The sequence below is a fragment of the Thunnus thynnus genome, chromosome 11 (assembly GCF_963924715.1).
Source record: "Thunnus thynnus chromosome 11, fThuThy2.1, whole genome shotgun sequence".
NCBI classification, from domain to species: domain Eukaryota; kingdom Metazoa; phylum Chordata; class Actinopteri; order Scombriformes; family Scombridae; genus Thunnus; species Thunnus thynnus.
The window spans coordinates 13,424,173-13,447,529 of NC_089527.1; the positions used below are offsets into that span (position 1 = coordinate 13,424,173).

Here is a 23,357-nt window from a genome sequence, read left to right on the forward strand (position 1 = left end):
TCCACAGCAGGAGAAGATATTCATGACAAGAAACTACGGATGATAAAGCACATCAGGTCACATTACAAATCGTTTGAGACTGAGGTTGAGAAACTAGATGTTCAGGATAAAATCTGAAAACAGGAAGGGGACATATTAAAACTGCTGTGCTTTAATGTTTATCTTGCAATCCCTCTGTGTTGAACTGTCGTTTTTAATCCTGATTCAATCTGTCATGTTCAAAATCTGAAAATTGGAAGTTTCAAGTGCTTTGGCAACATATCCCGAAATAAAGTTCCTCCTAATTGTGCCAATTGTGACCTGTGGGTGAAATGTTTAATAGCAAAATATATTCTAATGACTGAATAATAAAGATCGAATGCAAAGTAATTGGAAACGTTATCATTCATGTTGACTTAATTATTGTTTATAGTTGGAAATAATCCAGAAAAAAAAACAAAAAAAAAACAAAACAAGAACTGTCTCTGAACTAAACTGTTGCCTCGTGGTAACATAAAAAGTTTACAGTGTCACTTTACAACAGTCAAACGTGGAATCAACTTTACATACTGTTATTGCTCATTCACTCTTACACAGTTAAGATTTTATAGTTACCAGAATCTCTCATAGCTTCTGCTGACGTTCACCATCATAAATATAAAGACTCTGGATAAAATTACATTCAGTTACGCTGAAGGGAATCACACAAAAAGCTGCCACTGGAATGAGAAATGAACAGGCCAATCATCTTCATCATTGGTAGGACTTGAGCTAAAATGTATTAATGTGATGATAAGGAGGGTGGATGTGTGTTTTAAAGGGAGGGGGACTTCTGTGTGGAATTTTCTACCCCCCCCCCCCTCCCCTCCCACCTCCACGGAGAGGTCAGAGGTCACGGTCAGACACTCTTAAAAGCAGCATCCATGAGTCCTGCTGCTCAATGAGGCTTCAGCAGGGTCGATGTAGTAGTTGTCATGGGGACAGATGAAGTAGCAACAAATCACGGCAGAACAACAACTGACCAAAAAAAAAAGTATTCCCAAAATAGATGTAGAATCAATTAAAATAATAACTTGGTATTAAATAATAACAACCACAGCAAACAGTAACGACAAATTACACAGAAACCAGAACAAAAATCACAAAACAATCATCACTAGATGATATGTTAAATTACAACCCAATTAATAAAAATTATAACTGCTCATGATTTCTGAATATGAAGCATTAGTAACACAAAATTAGACAGAAAATGTACAAACATTACTAATATTACAATGTTTTTGTCAGTCATGTTGGTCAGGTGAGCCTGAGAATGTGAGATATAAATTCTTTTGTACTTCAAGTGGGATTATGATAAGACAGACCGGACCATACTAATGCTTTAGCGAGTTTAAGCGTAATAACTAAATCACACATACTTAACACCACTGCTGATCTTTCCCCAAAGCATGTTGCATTTTCTGAATTTTTTTTTTCTACCTTCTAGGCAGCAACTGCCAAAAGAAATTAAGGCAGACATGAGGTTTACTCTGATGGATGTTGATGTCATAATGTAAGGATTGGAGCAATAGCTGCCTCTTAGGTAGTAACAACACAACCAAAAAAATTAAGACACTGCCTTTGAAACTTTTTGAAAGAAATGTAAGTATATAAGATTTTTTTTTAACCAAAAGCGCTAAAACACTTGTATGGTCCTTTAAGTGTACTGTGCTACACAGTATAAAATCCCATTAGAAGTGCAAGCAGACACTTCTTGTAATGTAATCAAACATCTGAAAATTATATTCAAGTTAATATGATGCCATTAACTACACAGTTACCCTTTGACTGATTCCTCCTCTCATAATTTGTGCACATTGTGTGTTTGATACAGTATTGTGATTCTAACATTATGATGTGATATATATATATATACTCTCACAATGTTCTCAGTGTGCTAATGTCTTATAATGCCTTGGGAGCTTCACATCAAGGAAGTTAATCCTTACGTCCAGTAAATCTTATGATATAAATACATGCGTCAATATCAAGGAAGACAGAAATGTGTAATTGTTAACATTCATTGGTAGGAGACCTATGTATCTATTGCACTGCAATTTCAAATCAATAAACATGTCAAATGTTTTGGTTTTCATTTTTCTCTCCCACACTCGTCCTTATTCTCCATTTATACATTCCTCGGTCCCCTCTATTGTGCTCCCGATATATTAACAATGCCCAAGTTAATCTCCGAGTTATTTGTTGGCGTATCACTGCTCAGTACAGGTTTTCACAGAAAAAGGCCCAGTAACATCTTAGCACAGTACTCCCAGTCTTTTTTTTTTTTTCGTAGTTGGTTGGTCATCAAGTCTATCTGATCCCAGACCAGCTGTGGAGATAAGAGGTCCAGCCTGAGCCGCGAGACCCGGCCGCCTCCTCTTCACCTGCATAAAGCAAAGCAAAGAGCACCTGGTTAGAAATTCTGGATAAAGTATTACATCCTGTTTCACTTGGGGGAAAAACATGGAGAAAAAAAAAAATATATATATATATTTTGTCTATTAATGAAACAAGAGATGTGTGTAAGTGTCATTACATTAAATGTGTACAGTATGATGTACTAAAAATTGTGGCTGTGTGATGTGCAGCAACAACAAATTCCATCAATTGAGCTGTGTGGTCATTAAAGTGAATCAGATTCACTCAAACAGACATACAGACACTTATATCTATAATATATCAAATGAAGTAGCGAAACCAGTATAATTAAAACAATATTCCTGCCACAAAACCTGAGTTTAGATGCAGTTCAGTTGGTCATACTGTGTTGTTACCTTATTTTTAACCAATATTCATATAAATTTGTGTTTATATTGTGGTGAATATGTTTAATAGTAAACCTTTTTTTGCAATACTACAAAACTGCATGTTTTGGGGGGATTTTTTTTAGGCGCATTGCACAAGCATACAGTACACTGATATGTTTCAGTTTTACAAATCTGTTCACTTAGTGTGTACTGTACCTTGTGCGATGGCAGCCAGTTTGCTTTTCTCCTCTGGACTGAGCTGCAGCATGGTGTGGATGACAGGAAGAAGCGCCTGCCTCTCGCTGCCGGATTGCAGAAAGATGAACTGCAACAGAACGTTCTTCAGATACTCCAAGTTGGCCACACTCTTCTCCCTCTCCTGGTTTCGCTCTAAACGACGCACTTCACTCTTCAACAACTAGCAGGTGAAAAGATATTGACAGCATTAAATCACAAAATCCTAAACTCTGCCAAGTCCCTCAGTATAAGACTGTCAGTTTGCAATATTTACTCTACACAATACATGTTTTACTATTTTCTAAAGTTTCTAATTTCTGAAAGATGAAATAGAAAACTGGAAGAATTTAAGACAATCTTTTTATAAAGACAAAAGCTGGCTGAAAATGCAACCAGTAGTTTTTACTCCACTACATTTATTCTTAGTTTTTTTGAAGATTACGATTTTATATGCAAAGGATATGAACTTATAAGACATGATGCATTACCATCAGTATATAAAAAGGTGTAATTAGTTTCACCTTGACCAGCTCCAACATTAATTTAAAATGCTGCAAAATAATCTAAGAACATATTACTGACAGAAGCCATTCTGCTGCATAATGACAACTTTCACTTTTGATACTTTAACTACAATTTAAAGATAATATACAGAACCCATTCAGGGGAACAGGAAGGTGTGTCCAAACTTTTGAGTGGTACTGTAAGTACTTTTTGTATGAGTGAAAGCTTTGAAATGCAAAACTTTTACATGTAAGGAAGTATTTTTTCGTTGTGGTATTACTCCCTCCACCTCAGGTAATTAGTGACAGATAATAAGAACCAAAAGAGAAATTGCGTGAGGACGGGTTTTGGTAAACTAACAACTTATTATCCAAATCAACAGATCTCCATTACATAGGTGGTACTTAATTTTGTTCAGCGGCACTTTCAGTAATCTTATACTGTACGTAACGTCACACATAACAACAATGAAGTCGATATAATAATAATAATTGCTGTGTCTTTCAGGTAAACATCATTTTCACAAAGCCTGGTTTCTTCAGTTTCTTCCAAACAAAAACTTGTTTTATGTTAAACTTCAGACATTCTGTGATTCTGTCTGCAGGGTATCTAAAAACAAACAAAAAAATCCTTTAAAGACATCTCATTGTGGACAACATTGCCAGCTGATTTAAGTTGGTTTGCAATATTGCTTATTCACTATTTTTAAGTTATTATTATTTTCTCTTAATTTCTGTATTATTTATCTTTGTTTATCGTGTAGTTTTATTTCTGCTTGTGTTTTTGTGATTAGTTTATTTTCTCCAATACTCCCTATACTGTTTTTTGTATTGTAATATTACTGTGCTGTTAATAAAGTTGAATGAAAAAAACGTCACCCACAACAAATATGGCGGCGCCTACGTTAGAGGACTCTAGTGTGGTGAGAAATCAGTGTTAAAACACGACTTCTTCTAACGATTTCTTTACGTGTATTGCCGTATTTGTCAAGAAAAACACAGATTAAAGCGATTCTCCGTCATAAAACATGGGGTTAGAGCGCCTGTGCGGACAGTTTCGTCTGGTTATCCAGCAAAGACTCTTACAAAATGCGTCCATGTCGGTACGTGTTTCACCGAGCAGCGACGTGTCCAACCGGAGTCACCAGGTGTGTTTAGCTGGACTGTGCAGCAGGATTTTTGTCCAAAGAAGCCACCTGGGTGCGGCTCACAGCCGGCTGCCAGCCCGCCGCAGCCTCTGCACCTCGACCCAGCCCTCCAGAGATGTCACCCTGTTTGAACACGACAGGACCCGCTTCTTCCGCCTCCTCGCCGGCTTCTGCGGCGGACAGCTCCTCTTCTGGACCTACCTGGCTCACTTCGCCTACACCGGGCTCAGAGACACGGGGGTCGCCACGGAGAAAGGAAAAGCCAAGGCGTCCACCACCACCACCACCACCACCGGGCTGGCTGGGATGTGGAGTTTCGAGATGAACCTAGGGTCCAGCACCTGGAGGTACGGCTTCACGCTGGGATGCCTGACTATAGGAGGAGGGATAGTCGGGCTCGGGATTTTGTTTTGCCGGCGCTCCGTCAGCCAGGTGGTTTTACACCAAGGTGGGAGGATGGTGACAGTTTCCACACAGTCACTTCTGGGAGCAGGGCAAGGCCGGAAAATAACAGTCCCGCTGTCCCAGGTAGGCTGTTACGCTCACAGACAGGAGTCCCACTCATTCATCCCTCTCAGGGTCAAAGGACACAAGTTCTACTATCTTCTGGACAAAGAGGGGACAGTGAACAACGCTAAACTGTTTGATATAACTGTTGGGGCGTACCGAGCAGTCTAAACACCAATGAAACACTTGTCCACATGAACACTTTTAACAAATGTTGGAAAGGATGGATTGAGTCTGTCAAACCATTTATGTCGGTAAAATTGCACCAGTTGCACACCACTGGTTCTCTGCTGCAATCAGTTATGAGGTAACATAATTATACGTAATATGTATAAAAAACATGTGAATGATGCCTTAAGTTTGCTGGTTCCTTAATAAAAAGAGAATATCAAAAAGAAAAGAAAAGACACACTTGTCTACTGATGTGATTTGACATTGCTTCCTAGTAAATATGTTTTCCTTGTTTGATTGTTTCTCATCACTGAAATAAAATCTATAAGATCAATTACAGACTGGTTTAGGTTCATTTATGCTGAGTATCACACATGGCACACCCATCTCTGTCTACAGCTGAAGCGATACGTTGATTGACACAAGATTAATCTGCAACTATTTTGACTCATTGATCGAGCCCACCAATTGTGAAGATTTGCTGCTTTTCTGTGTCATATGTGATAGATTGAATATCTTTGGGTTTTGGTCTGTTGGTGAAACACAACAAGAAATTTGAAGATGTCACCTTAAGCTTTAAGAAATTGTGATCAGCATTCTCTGTTATTATATGACATTATATAGACCAAACTATTTGATCAACAATTGATCAGTGATGAAAATAATCATTAGTTGCAGTCCAAACACTGTCAGAAAATGATATTTATGATAAACTTCTTTCAGTATTTCATACTTTAAACTATTCTGAATGACCAATGTGTGTACTATAAACTGTGTGTGTATGTGTCTAAAGTTTGGACACCTCCCCTTTCCCTTGAACGAGAAAGTCCAAACTTTTGACTGCTACTGTATACTTACAGTGATCTGCTCCATGAGAACAGCATTGGTGGCCTCGGTTTCGTGCAGGAGGGTGTTCATATGCTCCATACTGCGTGTGGCTGTGTTAAGCTTTTGACTTAGCTCTTCTTTGGTGGGCTCCAATGTCCACACAAACGGTTCTGGAGACCAAAACCAAAGACACACACACACAACTGTAAGATCAAAGTAGAAGCTGTTTAACTCCAGTTTGAGCCTTCTGTAATCACATCTTATTTTTTATGTGGTATAGATAATCACATTTGAGTCACAGAAGTAAGACATTGTAAAAAGTAAACGCAATTAAAACTCTCAGAAATGCAGCGGGTTGTTAAACAGCCTTCTGGGTTTTGCAGTAATCCTCAAAGACTCTTTGTTTTTGCCGCTACAAAATAGATTAAGAAGAGAATAAAATCTTCCTGGTGCAGTTAAGTAGAATATTTTTACCTCTTCCCACCTTTTGAAGTGCACAGTGCTTTTATAAACTAAATAAATGTTAATGTATTTAAACACACCTTGTTTGGGGTCTGGGGATGTGAGGAGCTGCTCCAGAGAGGGTAAAGGTGTAAGTGCAGGGGAGGGGCTCTCGTTCTCGGTGGTCTCCATGCCCTCACCCTCCTCCCTGGCCATAGACTGGAGGTCGCCGAGGGCCATTAGTCCCAGCCCTGCCTGGTTCTGATCTGTATTTCTCCGCTGGAGGTCTGACTTACGGCTGGACTGGACCGAGACTGAGCCTGAAAGGTGTTAGATTGATGGAGGAACAAGTTGTTATGATTTTTTTTAGCAGATGAATACATGAATGTTAAAAAAGGAGATACTTAGGCTAACAAACAACAGAAAATTACATTCAGTTAATGGTGGGTTACACAAACTACCATTAATGTTAAAACTAAATAAAATAATGGTTGATTTTACAATTCTATCGCACCAAACAAGATTTATTTGAAACACTTAAATCATTTTTTATCCATTATGTTGGTTAGAGTGCTTGTTATCTTTGGTTTATAGCTGCAAGTCCTCAAACGGCCTGAAGTTTCCCAGTTTAAAATGACAATATCTCCAGTAGAGAGTATATTTGTACTGCTTTTCTGTCTATTTTGTGAAAGAATACCTCTACGTTCTTAATCCCTTACCACACTAAATTAATAATGAAGTTGTGAGTCAATGTCCTACTTCATTATGACATGAGGGGGCACCAGACACACTCTGGTCTTTACCAGTTTAGCTGGCACGAGCAGTGACAAGCTGAGGTGTTTGAGAGAGTAGGTGGACAAAAGAGAGGATTGTGATAAATGAACTCGACTCTCAGACACCAAACCACGCCCCTCACCTCTCTCCACCTCCGGTCTGGCCCTTCTTCTCATGCAGCTGAGCGAGAAGAGCAAGACGGTGACATCCTGCTACATGAATTTGTTGATTTTTTTGTGCACGTGTGAATGCATTAGAGTGCGGCCAGCTTTGGTAATCTGATCAGGGTTCAGGAGTTACGGTTTCATGATGGCCTGGGACCAGAAGAAAGCCTCGTTGGGACAGTAAACTTGAGAGGTCACTGTGCCAATCAGACCAGTACTGAAACATTAACAATTGTGAAAAATGCCCATTTTAATTACTTAGAGCCCACGGTGACGTCTTTAAATGTCTTGTTTGGCCAATCAACAGACAAAAAAATCCCAAAAAATTCAGTTCACTGTCATGTATGACACAGAAAAGCTTGAAATCCTCGCATTTGAGAAGCTGCAACCAGCAAATGTTTGGCTTTTTTGCTTAAAAAAAAATCAATAAAACAATTATTTGAATTTCTAAATAGTTGCAGATTCATTTTCCACTAATTGATTAATCCATCAATCACTCTACAGCAGAGGAATCTTCGGCCTCCACCAACTTGTAGTTTTTTTGGTATTAATAGTTTGCATTTATATACTGTATAATTGCTTAGATTAAAGATAAATATGACACATGGCAGTAACAACAAGATGAATTTTACTGTTTGATTAAAAAAATATGAGGCCAGTAGTTTCATGAGCCACCTGCACAATAGCGCCAGTAAAATACATTGATGTTGAACCAATCTGCATTTTAACTGCCAATGAATTCAAATACAGAGGTAAAAGGGGCTCAAATATGACTTTCAGTAAATGCTAATATTGGCATTGCTTGTACGGTATCGGGCTAATCCTGGCGTGCATGTGTGAGTCACTAATGATGAGTCTCTCCAGATGCCACAGTGAGCCGTTTGCCACACTGAGAGGCGGGAATAGAGCTGAGGAGCCTTGCCAACACCTGGTCATAAGTGACAGAGGAGAAAGAAACACACACACACACACACACACTGTGTATTTGCTGTTTGACTCCAGAGGGCAGCTGTGTGGGAGGTGATGAATGCGCTGCTCGGCAGATAAACACACCAACAACCGCCCTTCCTCTGTTCTCTCTTACATCATCCTCTCATGGAAGAGTTAACAAAACTTCAACATCCAAAAATACTTGATGATCTGATGGATGTGTTTGTATGATACCATTCACTTCCTGTTCTCCTGTTTTGATTGTTCTGTTTAGTAACACATGTGTCACCTCATCTTTTCCAAATGCTACTTGATGTATAGCATCAGTTACTCACTGGCTGATAAATTACAATGCATCAAGTTTGTAATTCGCCGCGATGCTTACTGTTCTGGCTCTGCAGGTTGAAGAGTTGCTCCTCGACACGGGTCAGCTGGCCCTGCAGGGTCTCCACGGTGGCCCGGTGCTCGTCCTGCAGTTTCCTCAGCTGCTCCCTGTAGGTCTGTCGCTGGGCCTCGATCTGGGAGGACAGGTCAGCCTGAGCCTGAGACAGGTCCGTCCGCAGAGTCACGTTCTCCGACTGCACTGATAACAGCCTGGTGGTGGAGAAAGAGTGAGAGGAATTTTCAAGGAAGGGTTTAGAGACTGCAGGAGAGGGAAAACTATTCGCAAAGTCAAATCAGATGTTCCCCAAAATGTGAATCAAAAACCTTAAGCCGAGTCAGCTCACCTCTCGCGGAGCTCGGCCTCCTTGCTAACATTTTCCTGGAGGATTTTGTTGTGTCTTTCCAGCAGAGTGTCGTGTTCGTTCTGGAGCTGCTGCAGCTCTGCCGTGCTGCTCTGGAGGTTCTGCTGACTCTCCACCAGCCTGGACCTCAGCTGATCTAGCTGAGAGGACAACTGCTCCCTGCCACACACACACACACACACACACACACACACAACACATTCATATCACTCTTATAATGTTGATGGTTTAATACTTCCAGAAACTAGAGATTTGCACTCACTCTAATATGAAGTTGCTGCCTTTGTGTCTGTGATTTAATTACCTCAAAATTATAATTATTTCTCATAGGATATTTGCTGTATTTTGCCCAACATCTGCATATATCAGTGAAAGACTGAGCTTTTGATATCAGACATTGCAAATGGCTTTTGCTTCTTGTGTTTTGGTTAAATACTTAAAGATATTCAGGTTTTAAAAACTTAGTTTTAATCATTTTACAATATCTGTACACTGCTAGTCTTGTCTGTCTGCTCATTTTGATGTTAATCTGCCCCCTAGTGGCCCAAAAAATATTATTGCAGCTTTAAGGGTGTAAAAGGAGTAGGACTAGCAGCCCTACTTCTTCATGTGGATTGTCCTTACCTCTCTAGTTTGCTGGAGTCTCCGTCACTCTGGGTGGTGGTTTTGTTCTTCTGCTGTTTGAGCACATTATGGACTCGCACCTTATAACTCTCAAACTCTTCGGCTGTTGCCGTAAGTTCAGCCTGGAAACGACACAGGGAAAATGAGGATGTATATCAGGTGTATAAGCCTCCTACAGCTTCATAATAATCATGATTTTTACATGAATCATTTCAAAGGCTCGTCTCACAATTTGACATAACAACAAACATTTTTACTAGTACTACATGTGCTACGACAGTGCACTGGCCCTATCTTAAAACGTTCTCATCAGAAGCATTGGTAAGATGTTTGTCTTTCTAAACCCTTTTTTCCAGTTTTTCCCCAATGAGGATGTTTCAAATGGTCTGTCATATAACCCTCACCCACTGAATTATATTGCCCTTCTTCGATTTTCCAAAAGTGCTCTCTTTCAGCCCAACTACTTCTCTCTGGACAAACAACACCATTACTTTTAACGTGAAAACTCAGTCTCACTAATGCTCATGCTTCAGTTTGTGTGCACAAATGCATCTATTATTAAAGCTGCCTGTGTTCGATCTCTAACAAGGTTGAAGACCCAGTTATAATTTTTCATCTTTCCATCCATCTTTTCCACTTAGTGATTATCTTCATGCAATGCCAATGACAGTTGGTTTGTGCAGGGCTGCACATTCACATAGTGGTCAAAAATCCATTTAAATATCTCAGATAGTAGTTTAGAGCTGCTTGTAACAAGGGGATGAGAAAGGACAGGAAGGAGATGAGAGAAAGATGAAAAACTGCAAAGGCAGGATAATGTAGCCTAGAGGTTGGTAACTTAGGCTCGTGATGACAAAAAGGATGTTGTGAAAACATGGCCTTCAGAAATAGTAATATTAGAAGAAATGAACACCAGCTGACTTGACTATTATTACCAATCTTGGATGTTAGTGAGAAAGTTTTGAAAATTATGCAAGTTAATTATATTTACAGTGTGCTTTTCATTATCTTAGATTAAAAACATACAGATTATACAGCTCCTAGACTCAAAGACTCAAACAATAGGTGCAGTTTGCTCATTAAGTGGAATCCTTCCCACTTATAGTTACAGATAGTGTTTTATGGGTTGCAGTACGTGAAATATTAGATCTTTTTTTTTCCAACCTTGATGCCCTGTAGCCAAAAATTCCAGTCACGTTACACTAGTGCTGAAACAATTAGTTGATTAATGCATTAGCTGTTTGGCAGAGAGTTCATTGTCAAACACAATTTTGATAACGGACTATTCAAGTCATTTGCCAAGCGAATATTGACTGGTTCCTTGGCTTCTTAAATGTGAGGACGTTCTGCTTTGTCTTGTTATATATATATCACTGTAAATTAAATACCTTTGGATGTCAGATGTTGGTTAAAGTCACCTTGAGCAATTTGAAGACAAGCACTTTTCACTATTTATTTTAAAAACTGTATATATTAATCGATTAGTTAAGAAATAACAGAGATTTAAAATGAAAATAGTCATTAGTTGCAGACCTACATCACATTGCTCTCCCTAAGTGCTGAGCATGAGCTGCAGTATCACAGAAACTACTACCGATGTGTCCTTGAGCAATTCACTTTACCTTTTTCCCATTCTGGTGGAGCCATTCAGGGGTCAGTGTGAGTGTGTATGTACTCGTATGTACAGTATACGGAGGACGGTCAATTAAACACAAGCAAAAAGCAAAAAAAATGAAAGGTTGAATGTGTGTGTGTGTGTGTACCTTAGCATCGTCCCTCTCCTGCTGCAGGCTGTTAATGCGCTGCTGCAGAGAGCTGCTGCTTCTTTGTTGCTGTTCCAACGCAGACTTCAGCTGCTCCTGCAGACGATGGCGCTCGGCTGTCAGCTCACACACCTCAATCTGAACACACAAAGACACACACACACACGCTTTTAAGATGTGACTTTAGAAGGCAAAATGTTGATTTCTGAAACTGTATAATTTTTAAAAGGAAGAGCAGAGAGGAGTTTCGCTGGGTGTCTTACCTTGGAGCTTTCTAGCTGCTGTTGATTAGCCTCCAGCTCTCCTCTCAAAGAGGCCTGCAGCACCATGAGGGAGCTCTCCTGTACGCATGCACGCACACGAACCGAGTGAAAATTTAAATTAATACACCCGTGTTAACAAACACCGCAACACACACAAATGATTAACTACTCCCAACATCTTCAAGGCCTCCCAGAGAATCATGCCCACACATGGTTGCATAACACTATTTACATTCATCAGGCAGCAACGTTACAGGCAGTAATAGGAAATCCTGTGGGACACACTTAAAAATACAGACACACACACACACACACACACCCCCGCTTGTACAGAGACAGAGAAACAGACCTGTTTTTTGGCATCGGCCAAGTCCTTCTTGGTCTTTACCAGCAGCTGTTTCATCTTGGAGGTCTTCTCCTCCCCCTGGTCCAGCTGGGACTTCAAAGCCTCTGGAGACACACACACACAAACACACACACACACAAATAAAAATGGCTTAGTTGAAAGACATACTGTAAGCTTTTTATTAATTTTTTTTGTATTTTACACAGCTTGACAGCATAGAACAACATGGAAACATCAGAAAAAGACAGGATAATTATATGCAACAGTTTTCCCCAACTGAAGACCAACAATTTGGGCTCTGCAGGAAAGTGGATGTTTACTTTAAGTGAATGCAGCATGGTGATGACTTTTCAATATGTGGGACCTAAATTATATCGTCCTATTACTAAAACTGATATATGAGCCCATCAGGGTCAACCGGCTCTGACATGATTGTTCTCATGCAGTTCGTTTGAACACATATCCAATCGGTCAATAGCGAACAGGTCGTCTACATTCTGTGGAATCATGCTGTGAAGAGTAAAGACTGAGTAAAGCTGGTAATATTTTTATTTTCATGTAATTCCCAAATCATTATTAAGTACAACAGAGAAGAAATTGTATCAATCTGTGCGTTACAGACAAAATGTGACCGTCAACCGTACCGATTTCCTGTTTCAGCGTTTCCTCCCTCTGGGTCAGTGTGTTTATCTGAGCTTTTAACTCCTCAGCACACTCGTCTCTCTCTGACAGTTTGGTGTTGAGTTCTTTCACCAGACGTTGGTAGTCGGCCATCTCCATGTCTAGCAGAGAGTTCTGCTGTGCCTCCTAGAGGTACAGTCAACATATGAGATCATTACAGGGACGAGAGCTAAAACATCGTTCTTGATTGTGTGACTGACTGACTAGTCAAAACCTTGTAAGACTGAAGGAGATTGTATGTAGGAGTTTACATGAGAACTTCTGAACATGACCGTAGAAGTGATAATTCTTTGAAATATAAATGAATTATTAATAATAATTGCAGACAATGAAATCTTACACTGTGTGGTAGAAAATGATGATCAAGGACATATTATTACATATATTTGACCATTATTATTTTTCGTTCAAGATTAATATATTAATATATTATTATATATTATATATAAAAATAACTGTGTTAGATAATTATTAAAAAAACAATACCTGGTATCATCATCAGCATTATTTTTTTACTCCAAAATATAATTTTTAATTTCACTAAGGGCCTCAAATTCCAGTAACTGTCAGGCTCTACTAACAATGTGAACATATGACAAAGTCAGGCCTCCTGGCAGCTTCCATGTACGTTGCTGCAATGTTTGGGTCTCTGCTAATGGAAAACCAACAGCGGTTTCTGTGCTGTGGGCTAGAACTGCTCTCTTTCTCTCTGAGAGGTGCTGCTGTAGCTGCGGGCCGGCCATCACAGTCCAGTCGCTTGACTGGACAAGCCCTCAGAGACACTAGTGTCTGAAAAGCTGTTCGTGTGAGTGAATGTGTGTACCTTGCGTAGCTGCTCCAGCTCCTGGGCAGTCTGCTGAGACTGCTGCTGCTGCTTGCGGAGCTGGGCTGTCAGCTCTTCTACCTCTGTCGTGGCAGATGACAACTCCTGGAGAAGCGCACACACACACGCACACACACACACACACACGCACACACGCACACACAAAAAGCAGACATGAAGATACTTGAAGTATTTTTAAAATACTTTGAATCAGATTTGTCTGTTAAAAGGTAAAATTTCACCTTCTGTTCGGTTATTAAATTAGCTAAAATACAAACTAGGGAGCAGAGGCTGGCATGACCTCTGATTAGTACATAACAATGAAACAGAGGGTCCATCTCTCTATATTTCTACCTTCATCTTCTGTTCTTTCATAGCTCTCTCAGCCAGCAGGTCTCTGTCCAGACTCGCCGACCGTCTTTGAAACTCCTGGTTCTGGGTTTCCAGCTGCCTGACTGTGCTCCGCGTGGTCTCTAAACCGGCCAGCAGGTCCTCCTTCTCACTGGTCAGCAACTCTGTCTGTAAAAGCATAAATACTCCAGATTACAGTCGCAACCAGGTGATGAACTTAGAAGATGGCAACTTCTCAGAAACGAGGTGTTAACCAATACAGAGCATGTGAACTAATGATAACTGGTGATATGAACAAAAGTTAAAATCCACGGATCCCTGTGAGTCTTTTCTCTGAAAATGTACTAGGAGGTTTGGCCAACTTATAAAAACTATTTTAGTCTAAGATGTTGATTAACAATGAGCTAAAATGCTTTTTGTATCTGGCCTGTTGTGGTGATTTTATGTATAACATGTTTCTGTATAGTTCTTTTAAAATCCCACTGGACATAAAAAAGGCGGATATCACATTGAGAAAAGGCTGTTTTACAAGGCTCTTATAACACCACTATGTTACACACTAAAGATTTCAGCTTGAAAACGTACATGAAGTACACCAAACCTGCACGAACACACGTGACACATTTGAAAGTCAGTCATGCAAATCTGACAGCGGCAGGCTCTGTGGGATTTCTCTACACTGAACCAGCAACGGCGGCCACCTCCCGTCATCTGTCAGCCAAACACCGAAACTATGATCGGTAAACAGAGATGTCCAGACGTACTGAGAGATCCATGACTAGCTTCCAGTCTGCCTGCTCTCCCCCCCCTTGAGACCTATGAGCGCACACAAGAATAAACCTGCGCCTCAGAAAATGGTGTTGCACTCGCACACAGCAGATGGAAGCTATACTCCGCTCCATTTACCTGCCTGTTGTTCTCTCATTGGAAAGAGACAGTTATGAGCTTTGGGAGGGGAGTGTATATAAAAACAATTTCTCCCCAGCTCACCCAGTCACATCTTATGGGCTATTTGTGGGTGCCGGGCTGTCAAGCATAGCTGGATGAAATGACTCGCTGTAAATCAGATGGAAACTGAGTTATGTGAGATGTATTGCTGGACAAAGTGGCACTTCTTAGATTTACTGGAGGGTGTGAGTGGTGTGTGTGTGTGTGTGTTTATTCGTGGTAATGTGTGTGTGTGTGTGTGAGCGATTGAGTGTGTATTTGTGTTACCTGTGTGACAGCACTGCTGAGTCGTTTGGTCAGCTCAGCAATCTGTCTCTCTGCCGCCTCCACCTTCTCTCTCTCCTTATCCAGTTGCTCTGTCTGCGTGTCGTAATCTATCTGCAGGTTCTACACACACACACACACACACACATACATTCATTCATTACTAAAAGCCGGCTGAACAGCTCAGTGAAGGTAAACACTATGCATCTCAGATATTTACATCTGAGTAAATGACAAAACTCTCATTAGACACAACAGAGTGGTTTCGTTTCTAATGGAGTCACAGTCATAAAGCACAGTGCAGTCTGGGGGCTGCTTATCGAAACCACTGAGAGTCGGTTTTTTTTCAAGGTGAGCCTGCTTCTGCTTGCCAATTAGCAACATATTAGGGATGTATACAATTAATCAAATGTTTAACAATCTGAAGCTGTCCATCAGGGTCCAGCTGTCTGAGCAACGCTTATTATACTGGATCTTTAATGGTGCTCTACTGTGAAATCTACTTTAAAGACGATCAGTTTGTTTTTCAGTTCATCATTTGGTACATTCATCAAAATAACTACTTACAGTAAATTATGCATCCCTCCCGACTTCAATTACAAGGGCTCAGTGTTTGGTGAGCTGATATAAAGCCTCTGCTGTATCGCCATAGTAACTACCAAATTATTTAATTCTTAATTAACAGAATTAATAGTAATAAGTTCATTGATTTAAGTCAGTTTTGACAAGTTCTCACTTAAGTTTCTAGGTGCTTTTACCGAGAACCTTGCACTATATTTTAACCTCACCTGCAGTATTAATCGTCATTTCATTTACTTTTCTTTTTATTTGTTTTAAAGTCTTGCTTTTAATCCTCTCTGTTATGTTTTTAATGTTCCTATTTCTTGAATCTGTCTTTTTATTGTTTTTTCTTTCATGTTTTGTGAATAACATTGTACTGGATCTTTTGGTATGAAATAAGATAACATCACAAAGTGTAAATGTTATCCAACACCTTTCATTTTCTTGTTTAAACTGGTCAATTTGACAAAATAATACAATTCATATCGTATGGAGAAACATATGGATGTACAACTGGCAGCAGTCTGAATATACAGACGTTGCGTTAAAGAAGATGCTGTCAGTGTGTTTGATATGACCGTTGGTTGAGGATTATATCATCGCAGAGCCTCAGACTCTTCTTCTTTTCCAGACAGTCCTACCTTGTAGCCTTCAGCACCATGGATGATATCTTTCATTGAGCTGTTCACTTTCTCTCTCTCTGCTTTCAGCGATGCTACTTCCTCCTTGAGGGTTGCAACCTAGAAAAAAAGAAAAATGGAGAAAATGTATAATCTGTGTATAATATATTTATCTTCTTTCATGACAGAACTGACATGAAGGGCTTTCTTATATTATACACTTTATAAAGAGTAAAGCCAGACAGTTTTGGATTTGTTTTTGATTTTTTTTGTTCTTTGAAAAAGAAATGAGAAAATCCAAATGAGATTACCTTGGTTAATGAAGGATTAAAACAACATATAGTTTAGAAATGTCACGCCTCACTTTACCTCTTTCTTACTGTTGTCCAGCTCCTTCTTCGCTTTGACAGCAACTGCCTTGATTTTGTTCATCTTCTCGTCTTTTTCTTTGATTTCTTTCTCCAGGAGAGCTGTGGGGCAAGAGTTAAAAAGGTCTATATTTATTATCTATAATTTATCGCAGCAGGCGAACTAATTTGGTTTTTTGAAGGACTGTTCGTTTCAGTGAAATAATTTGCTGGTTGAAATATTAGTTTATTTTACTCATTAAAATTGACAAGTGATTGTTATCTCCATACTTGTTTTCTTTGTGATTTCCATGGCTGCATGTTCGTCAGAGGAAGCAGACTGGGCAGCAGAGTCCTGATAGAGAGACAGAGGGAGAGAAAAAAGGAGAATTAATTATTATTTTCCATTCTCGTTAGGGTGGATAAGCCTAACCCTCCTCAAGATGACAGACATAAAATTATTTCTAGAGCTTTTTTAAATATTTCTCTTTCATTGATCTACTGATTGTTTTGTCAGTTGTATTGGACAGGAGTTTGTTCTATGAAATGTGAAAAATAATGTCTCTCAGAAGTTGCCAGAGCCCAGAGGGATGTCTTGAAATGTCTTGCTTTTTCTGACAGTCATAAAAAAAAAAATCACATACAGAAAAGATATGTAGCAGTGATCATGATCAATACAACCGTATCTCTCAAATACTCTAGTGGACTAACACTATTCTTAGAGGAACCTAAGAAACGCACTGACCTGGAGAGCAGCCACACTATTCTTAGAGGAACCTAAGAAACGCACTGACCTGGAGAGCAGCCATCTCGCTCCTCAACTGAGAGATGAGCTCGTCCTTCTCTGTCAGCTGCTCTTTAAGCTCTTGCCTCTCTTTTTCCGTATTCTCCATTTCCCCTTTCTCCTCCTCTTCTTTCTCTTGAGACATGAGAGAAATTTGGGCCTGTAAATTCTGGTTCTCACCACTAATCTTCTCATTGACTGACTTCATATCCTGCAGGTCTTTCTGCAGCCCTTCAGTATCCCTCACAACCTCCTCCAGGTTGTTTCTCAACATGTTCCTCTCCTGTTCCAAGTCCTTGATACGAGCCTGGAACTCATTTTGCACCTCCTCCAATCTTACTTCCCCTTGAGCTTCTTCAAGGCTACTCTTCAACAAGTTCCTCTCCTTTTCCAGCTCATCTATGCGAATTCGGAGCTCCTCCACCTCTTCCTTTGTGTTTTTTAGTTCTTCAGACCGATTTTCCTCCAGAGTGCTAATGGTGTTGCGGGCCTCCTCCGCCTCCTCCGTCAGTGAATTCAACTTCGTCTCTAGGTGATGCTTTTCAGACGTCTCTTGCTCCAGCTGAGCCTCCAGGGTCGCCAGCTTGGAGCCCAAAAGCTCCCTCTTCTCCTGGGCTTGGGAAAGCCCTGAGAGTGTCTCTTCCAATTTTTGATGGAGTTCAGTCTTTTCTGCAGAGATGTCTTTGATAGTTAGCTCTAAAGTGGAAACTGTCATCAGCATTCTTCCTATTTCCTCTTTGAGGCTTGCCTCTATTTCAAACTCCTTCTCTTTCTCCTCTCTCAGCAAATGTGCCTCCTTCTCTTCCAGCAGCCTCTCGGTTTCTTTGGCTCTCTCGCTGTTAAGCTTCTGCATTTCGTCTTCTCGAAGTTGAAGCAGGGATTTTATTTTGTCGCGCTCTTCAGTCAGCATGTTAACCATCTCACTCAGGTCTTGAGTCATGGTTTCCTTCATCTGCAGCTGGGAGAGGATCTCCTCGTTCTGCCTGGTTAGTCCTTCCACAGATTGTCTCAGCTCAGAGGCTAAAACTGTTTGTTCCTCTACACAGGCCTGGAGTTTCTGGTCCTCACCTTGGGAATCTTCAAGCTTCATCTTCAGGTCTTGAACATCCTCCATCAGAGTGTTTTTCTCCTCTGTAACCTCTCTGACTCTCGCCAACAGTCCATCCCTCTCCTGGCTAAGTTGTTCGATCTTGTCTTGGAGGTCGTGTAAGGTATTAGCCCCCTGCTCCTTCATGGCTTTGTACTGAAGAACAAAATCTTTTGTCTTCTGACCCAGCTCTGTCTCCACACATTGTAGTATGTCCCTCATGGACTGGCAATCAGCCAGGGCAGAGTCTCTCTCCCCGGTCAAGGCCTCACACTGGGCCCTCAGCTCCTGGTTCAGCTTCTGTAACTCCTCTGGATTCGAGGAGTTTTGGTCTTGGACAGGACTGACTGTTGACTCTTTGGATTCACATGGGAGAGCATCCACTCCATATTTGTGTGCTTCACCCTCTTGCTGGACCTCTCCTTGGATCTCTTGTTGGTCAGGGTCAGTGTTCATTTGATGTAGGGTTATCGCTACATCAGAGGCGGTACTTTCCCGGTTCATCTGCAACTCGTTGATTTTAAACTCCATCTCCTCTCTCTCCATCTGGAACTCCTCCTTGGCCCTCTCCAGCTCTGCCTCAAGCTCGCTCTTCACATTACTGAGCAGGGTGAGTTCGTCTTGTAACATTGTGTTCTGGGCTTGAAGATCTTCCATGGCTGCTTTCAGTTTTCCAGCCTCTGTCTCTTCTCCGTCACCGTGGCTGGAGTCACCCTGACTGCAAGCAGACAGCTCCAGCATTCTGGCGATCCCTGAACCACGGACTGGTTCCTCGTCTTCCTCTTGCACATCCTGCAGGTAGCTGTCTGGAAAAATAAGGGTAATGTAAGTTGGAAAAGTCATTCTGATTTTAATCAAATCAATTAACTAATATAATTATTTATCTATAACATGGACAGAAGTATGAACATACAATGTAGATGTCTAACAAGACTAAATTACTGCTGCCACTAAGACAGATGCTCCTTAACATGGTTTTAACTACATTTCACTAAAGGGAATTATGTTCTTAAAGGAACAGTTCAACATTTTGAGAAATACACTTATTTGCTTTCTGGTGTCAGCTTAGCTTTGTGCTATAGCTTAGCACAAAGACTGGAACAGCTTCTCTTTCCAATGGCAACACAGCTCACTAATTAATATGTTATATCTCATAGTCTGGTACAAAAAACAGACTATTTTTTGGCTGGGACCAGTAACGTCATGGAGTCTCATTAAGCATGCATGAAACCCCATGCTACCCCACCGAAAATGGTGATTTGTGATTCTTAAGCTTTAGTTTTTGTACAAATTAAAACAAGATCTAATGTCTTAATTATTGAGCTTTAGATGTGCTGGTATGCAGATTTTATTACAATTGGAGAGAGCCAATGGCTTACTAGAATAATAATAATAATCTCTACAAAAATAATAGGCTCCTCACACTTTTAGTGCCAGGGACTCTGGCACTTTCGTGCTCGGGCTCTAATTAGTGAGCTTTAGATGTGGGAGGCAGATTTTGTTACATTTGGACAGAGTGAGACAAGCTGTTTCCTCCTGTTTTATGCTATGCAAAGCTAACAGGCCGCTAGCAGTAGCCTCATATTTACTGTATAGACATGAGTGATACCCATCGTCTCATCTAATTCTCAGCTATAAAGCCTATTTTCCCAAAAATATTTAAATATTGTCAACCAAATATAGATGGTTTTAGTGCCTCTTTGGTGTAAAAAATAAATCAGAATATTTTCCATAAACATTCTGGAGACTGTAAATATATAATTTATAAGTTAGATTATAGATACATAGATAGATTATTGGTTTGCTTGGGTTGGCCCTGCTCTCTGCTGCAATGAGTACATTGTATCATTGCTGTAATAAGTGAGACTGCCTACTCAAAACAGTGAGTGGCTTTCACTCAGATGTAGTTCATGTTCTGACTGCTTTATATCAATGAAGCACTGTTGTACCTTTAAGAGCGAGCTGCTCCGTCAGCTCCTCATGCAGCAACAGGAGACGCTCCCTCTCGACCTCGCAGTCCTCCTCCAGAGCCCTCATTTCCTCCTCGTGCTGCAGGCTCCTCTGAGCCAGCTCCTCCTTAAGGTTCTCCACCTCCTGCTGAGCTTCAGTCAACTCCCTCTGGTGGCTCTCCTCCAGCTCAGCAATCCCCTGGGATTTTGTTTGTTCAAGTTCAGCTCGAAGAGTTTCAAGCTGAGCTTCCAAACAACGTCGGACCTCTTCTTCGCTCTCTTTGGCACTGGCATGTTCTGCTAGGCGCTCCCTTTCTCTTTCACTCTCCCTCTCCCTGTCAGTCTCCTCTCGCTCTTTCAGTAATTTCTGGAAATAAATCACTTCTTCTTGATGTTTGTTGTTGGATTCCTCAATTCTGCTCTCTAGGGTCTTGATCTTCCTTTGGTGGTCTTCCATCACACGTTCAAGCTCTCCTTGCAGCACTGCCAAATCATCCTGTGCAAAATAAGAGTTACGTACATGTTGTGACAATGGTTTAATTATAAACACACTGTACATGCTTCAATGAATAGACCTGACAATCAGCAGAAATATACAAAAATGTAATAGAATGATCATAGAAATCATTTACCAGTCAGTAAAACTGTGTTAAACATCATATTTGTGTTTTATTTCACCTTGGCTTGCTGCTTAGTCTTCTCTAAATCTTTACGAGACAATGCAAGGCTTTGCTGAGTTTCTGCCTTTTCCAGTAATAACGCATCCATCCTCTCAGTCAGCTCCTGTTACACATACAGAGTAGGCAGTATGAAAATTAAATATGTTAACAAAGGAATATTTATAACACATATAAAAACATGAGATGTTGCCATAAAACATACAAACCTGTATCAGCGTGGAGTCATCTGAACTGCTGTTTTTGGGCTGCTGTTTCATGGATTCGACTTCTTTCTCTAAATCTGAAAAGGGATGAATACTACACTGTAGGTCCACATAATAAAACATAAATATGAGCAATTAGTCAAAAAACAGATGGACAGAGTGCTGCATGGGGGTAGAAAGGTATCCCTCTGGTGCTCTTCAGTTTGGGGATCCTACTAGTACTTGTCCTGATGAAGGTCTTGTGTAGGCATGTTTTTAACTATGACTAAGTAGCCATGAAGTATTAAAGGCTTTTTAAATGCATTACCCTCTTGAGTGCATCAGATCTTTTCTATAACTCAAAACAAGCATTTCGTTACCTGCACATCTGCTCTTCATCTTTTGCAAAGCTGCCATTTGCTTCTTGGAAAACTTGATAAGGTCATCTTTGGACAGTGTGTCCAGCTGAGAATTCAATACAAAGATACAAGAAGACCATGAATCTATACCAATACATATCTTACATGTTCATACAAATTTAGACATACACGACTGATTTTTATTGTGTTTTTAGACAACGATGTTTTAAAAACAGGTTAAAGTTGTACAGTACCTTTGACTTAGGTGTGCCAGCTGGTGATGGAGCCACCGACTCTGCTCTTGTACCACCAGGGTCCTGTTGCAATGAAAGGAAAAAGAAGAAATGAAATGGATGAAGGTTGCGGTTAATCTAGAGGGATGTCAACTCTGTCAGGTGTGCTGTATTTCTTGGGTTTTGCTGACTGCTCATCTTGATAAGTGCCTGAAAAAACACCACTCAGCCACCACAGACCTTCCTTTTAAAAATTATAAGTTTAATGTTAATGTTACTCTGTTTGTCTGAAGAAGTATATTACTGAGAATACATTCAGTAAAATCTTTTCTGTATCAGTGGGATCCACTTTTTCATTCGGCATATATAGATCAAATTATGAACTTTAATTAAAATTTCTGCTTTTAAAAGAAGTCCAGACTTTTCCAACTCAAATCTACTCAAGAGCCTGAAAAAAACGGAAAGGCGACTTCTTTGTATGTTTGGCAACGTGGTAAATAAATGCCTGTTGTGTCAGAATAACATTACGGATGTTATAGTGTTCCAGGTAGGTGTAAGTTATCTATATTAATCACATTAACACATCAAAGAGTGCTCTTCAAATACACGAGTAACAGCTAAATAGCATGAGCAACCTGCTGCAAAGTCACATACTTTCTCTATTTAAATAGGTAAGGATTACTGTCATTAAACAACTAGATAGATTACAGAACGACAGATGATTATATATATTTGTAGTATATTAGGAAACTTAGGTTATTTATGTTACATTACTGAGTTTTGAGAGACTGGCTAAAGCTAACTCCTCGATACTGGACATTTACCTCCATTTTAGTCAGTTAGCTGGTTTAGCTTCCTCTCAGTCGCCTGACAAGCACAGAGACACAACAGGTGAGTCGACCAGACAGAGTCAAGGCGATATCCGAGTTAAAGTCCGATTCCTTGAGGATTTAAAAGGAAAACAACCCCTCTGTTTTGGTTTTGAGTTAACAGGCTAAAGCAACGACTTGCTTCCGCAGTCGTCAGCCGAGTGACGTCAATATAATTTACGTCACGCAGTCAACAGGAACGCGGATTGAATCTAAAACTCATCATCATGATATTAAACATATATATAGTGTCATCATACTATATACTATTATTAAAACTGAGTGTAATTTATGTCGTTACATAAATTACATTACATTTTATATAAATATAACATTGAATTCATAGTAAACTTATTGATTCTATATGGTAAATTTCACATAAATGCAAAATAACAAGTTTCCCTTA

The 23,357-nt window shown here is 40.1% G+C and overlaps 2 protein-coding genes across 2 annotated transcripts; one reads left to right on the forward strand and one right to left on the reverse strand.

Moving 5' to 3' along the window:
- Positions 1-384: 384 nt before the first annotated feature.
- On the reverse strand, positions 385-23,107 carry LOC137192498 (GRIP and coiled-coil domain-containing protein 2). Its single transcript, XM_067603248.1, has 24 exons — positions 22,907-23,107; positions 22,104-22,166; positions 21,871-21,955; positions 21,515-21,588; positions 21,307-21,411; positions 20,629-21,124; positions 17,603-19,485; positions 17,100-17,163; positions 16,831-16,931; positions 16,483-16,581; positions 15,284-15,403; positions 14,072-14,236; positions 13,718-13,822; positions 12,858-13,020; positions 12,217-12,317; positions 11,868-11,945; positions 11,605-11,742; positions 9,842-9,963; positions 9,200-9,376; positions 8,857-9,065; positions 6,705-6,923; positions 6,193-6,332; positions 2,985-3,186; positions 385-2,405 (listed from the first exon to the last, which is right to left on the reverse strand). Exons 1-24 carry the CDS (start codon positions 22,910-22,912, stop codon positions 2,332-2,334), a joined length of 4,989 nt encoding a protein of 1,662 aa, XP_067459349.1. The 5' UTR covers positions 22,913-23,107; the 3' UTR covers positions 385-2,331.
- tmem223 (transmembrane protein 223) lies at positions 4,366-5,673 on the forward strand. Its single transcript, XM_067603249.1, has one exon. The coding sequence runs from the start codon at positions 4,537-4,539 to the stop codon at positions 5,332-5,334; it is 798 nt and encodes a 265-aa protein (XP_067459350.1). The 5' UTR covers positions 4,366-4,536; the 3' UTR covers positions 5,335-5,673.
- Positions 23,108-23,357: the final 250 nt, after the last annotated feature.

Excerpts from the sequence above, each read along its gene's own strand:
- LOC137192498 (XM_067603248.1), bottom strand. Across the intron at positions 16,582-16,830 it reads TGGACAACAGTAAGAAAGAG|GTTGCAACCCTCAAGGAGGA; the intron begins GTAAAGTGAGGC and ends CTTTTTTTCTAG. Across the intron at positions 2,406-2,984 it reads ACTGGCTGCCATCGCACAAG|GTGAAGAGGAGGCGGCCGGG; the intron begins GTACAGTACACA and ends TGCTTTATGCAG.
- tmem223 (XM_067603249.1), top strand. The coding sequence starts at position 4,537 with ATGGGGTTAGAGCGCCTGTGCGGACAGTTTCGTCTGGTTATCCAGCAA.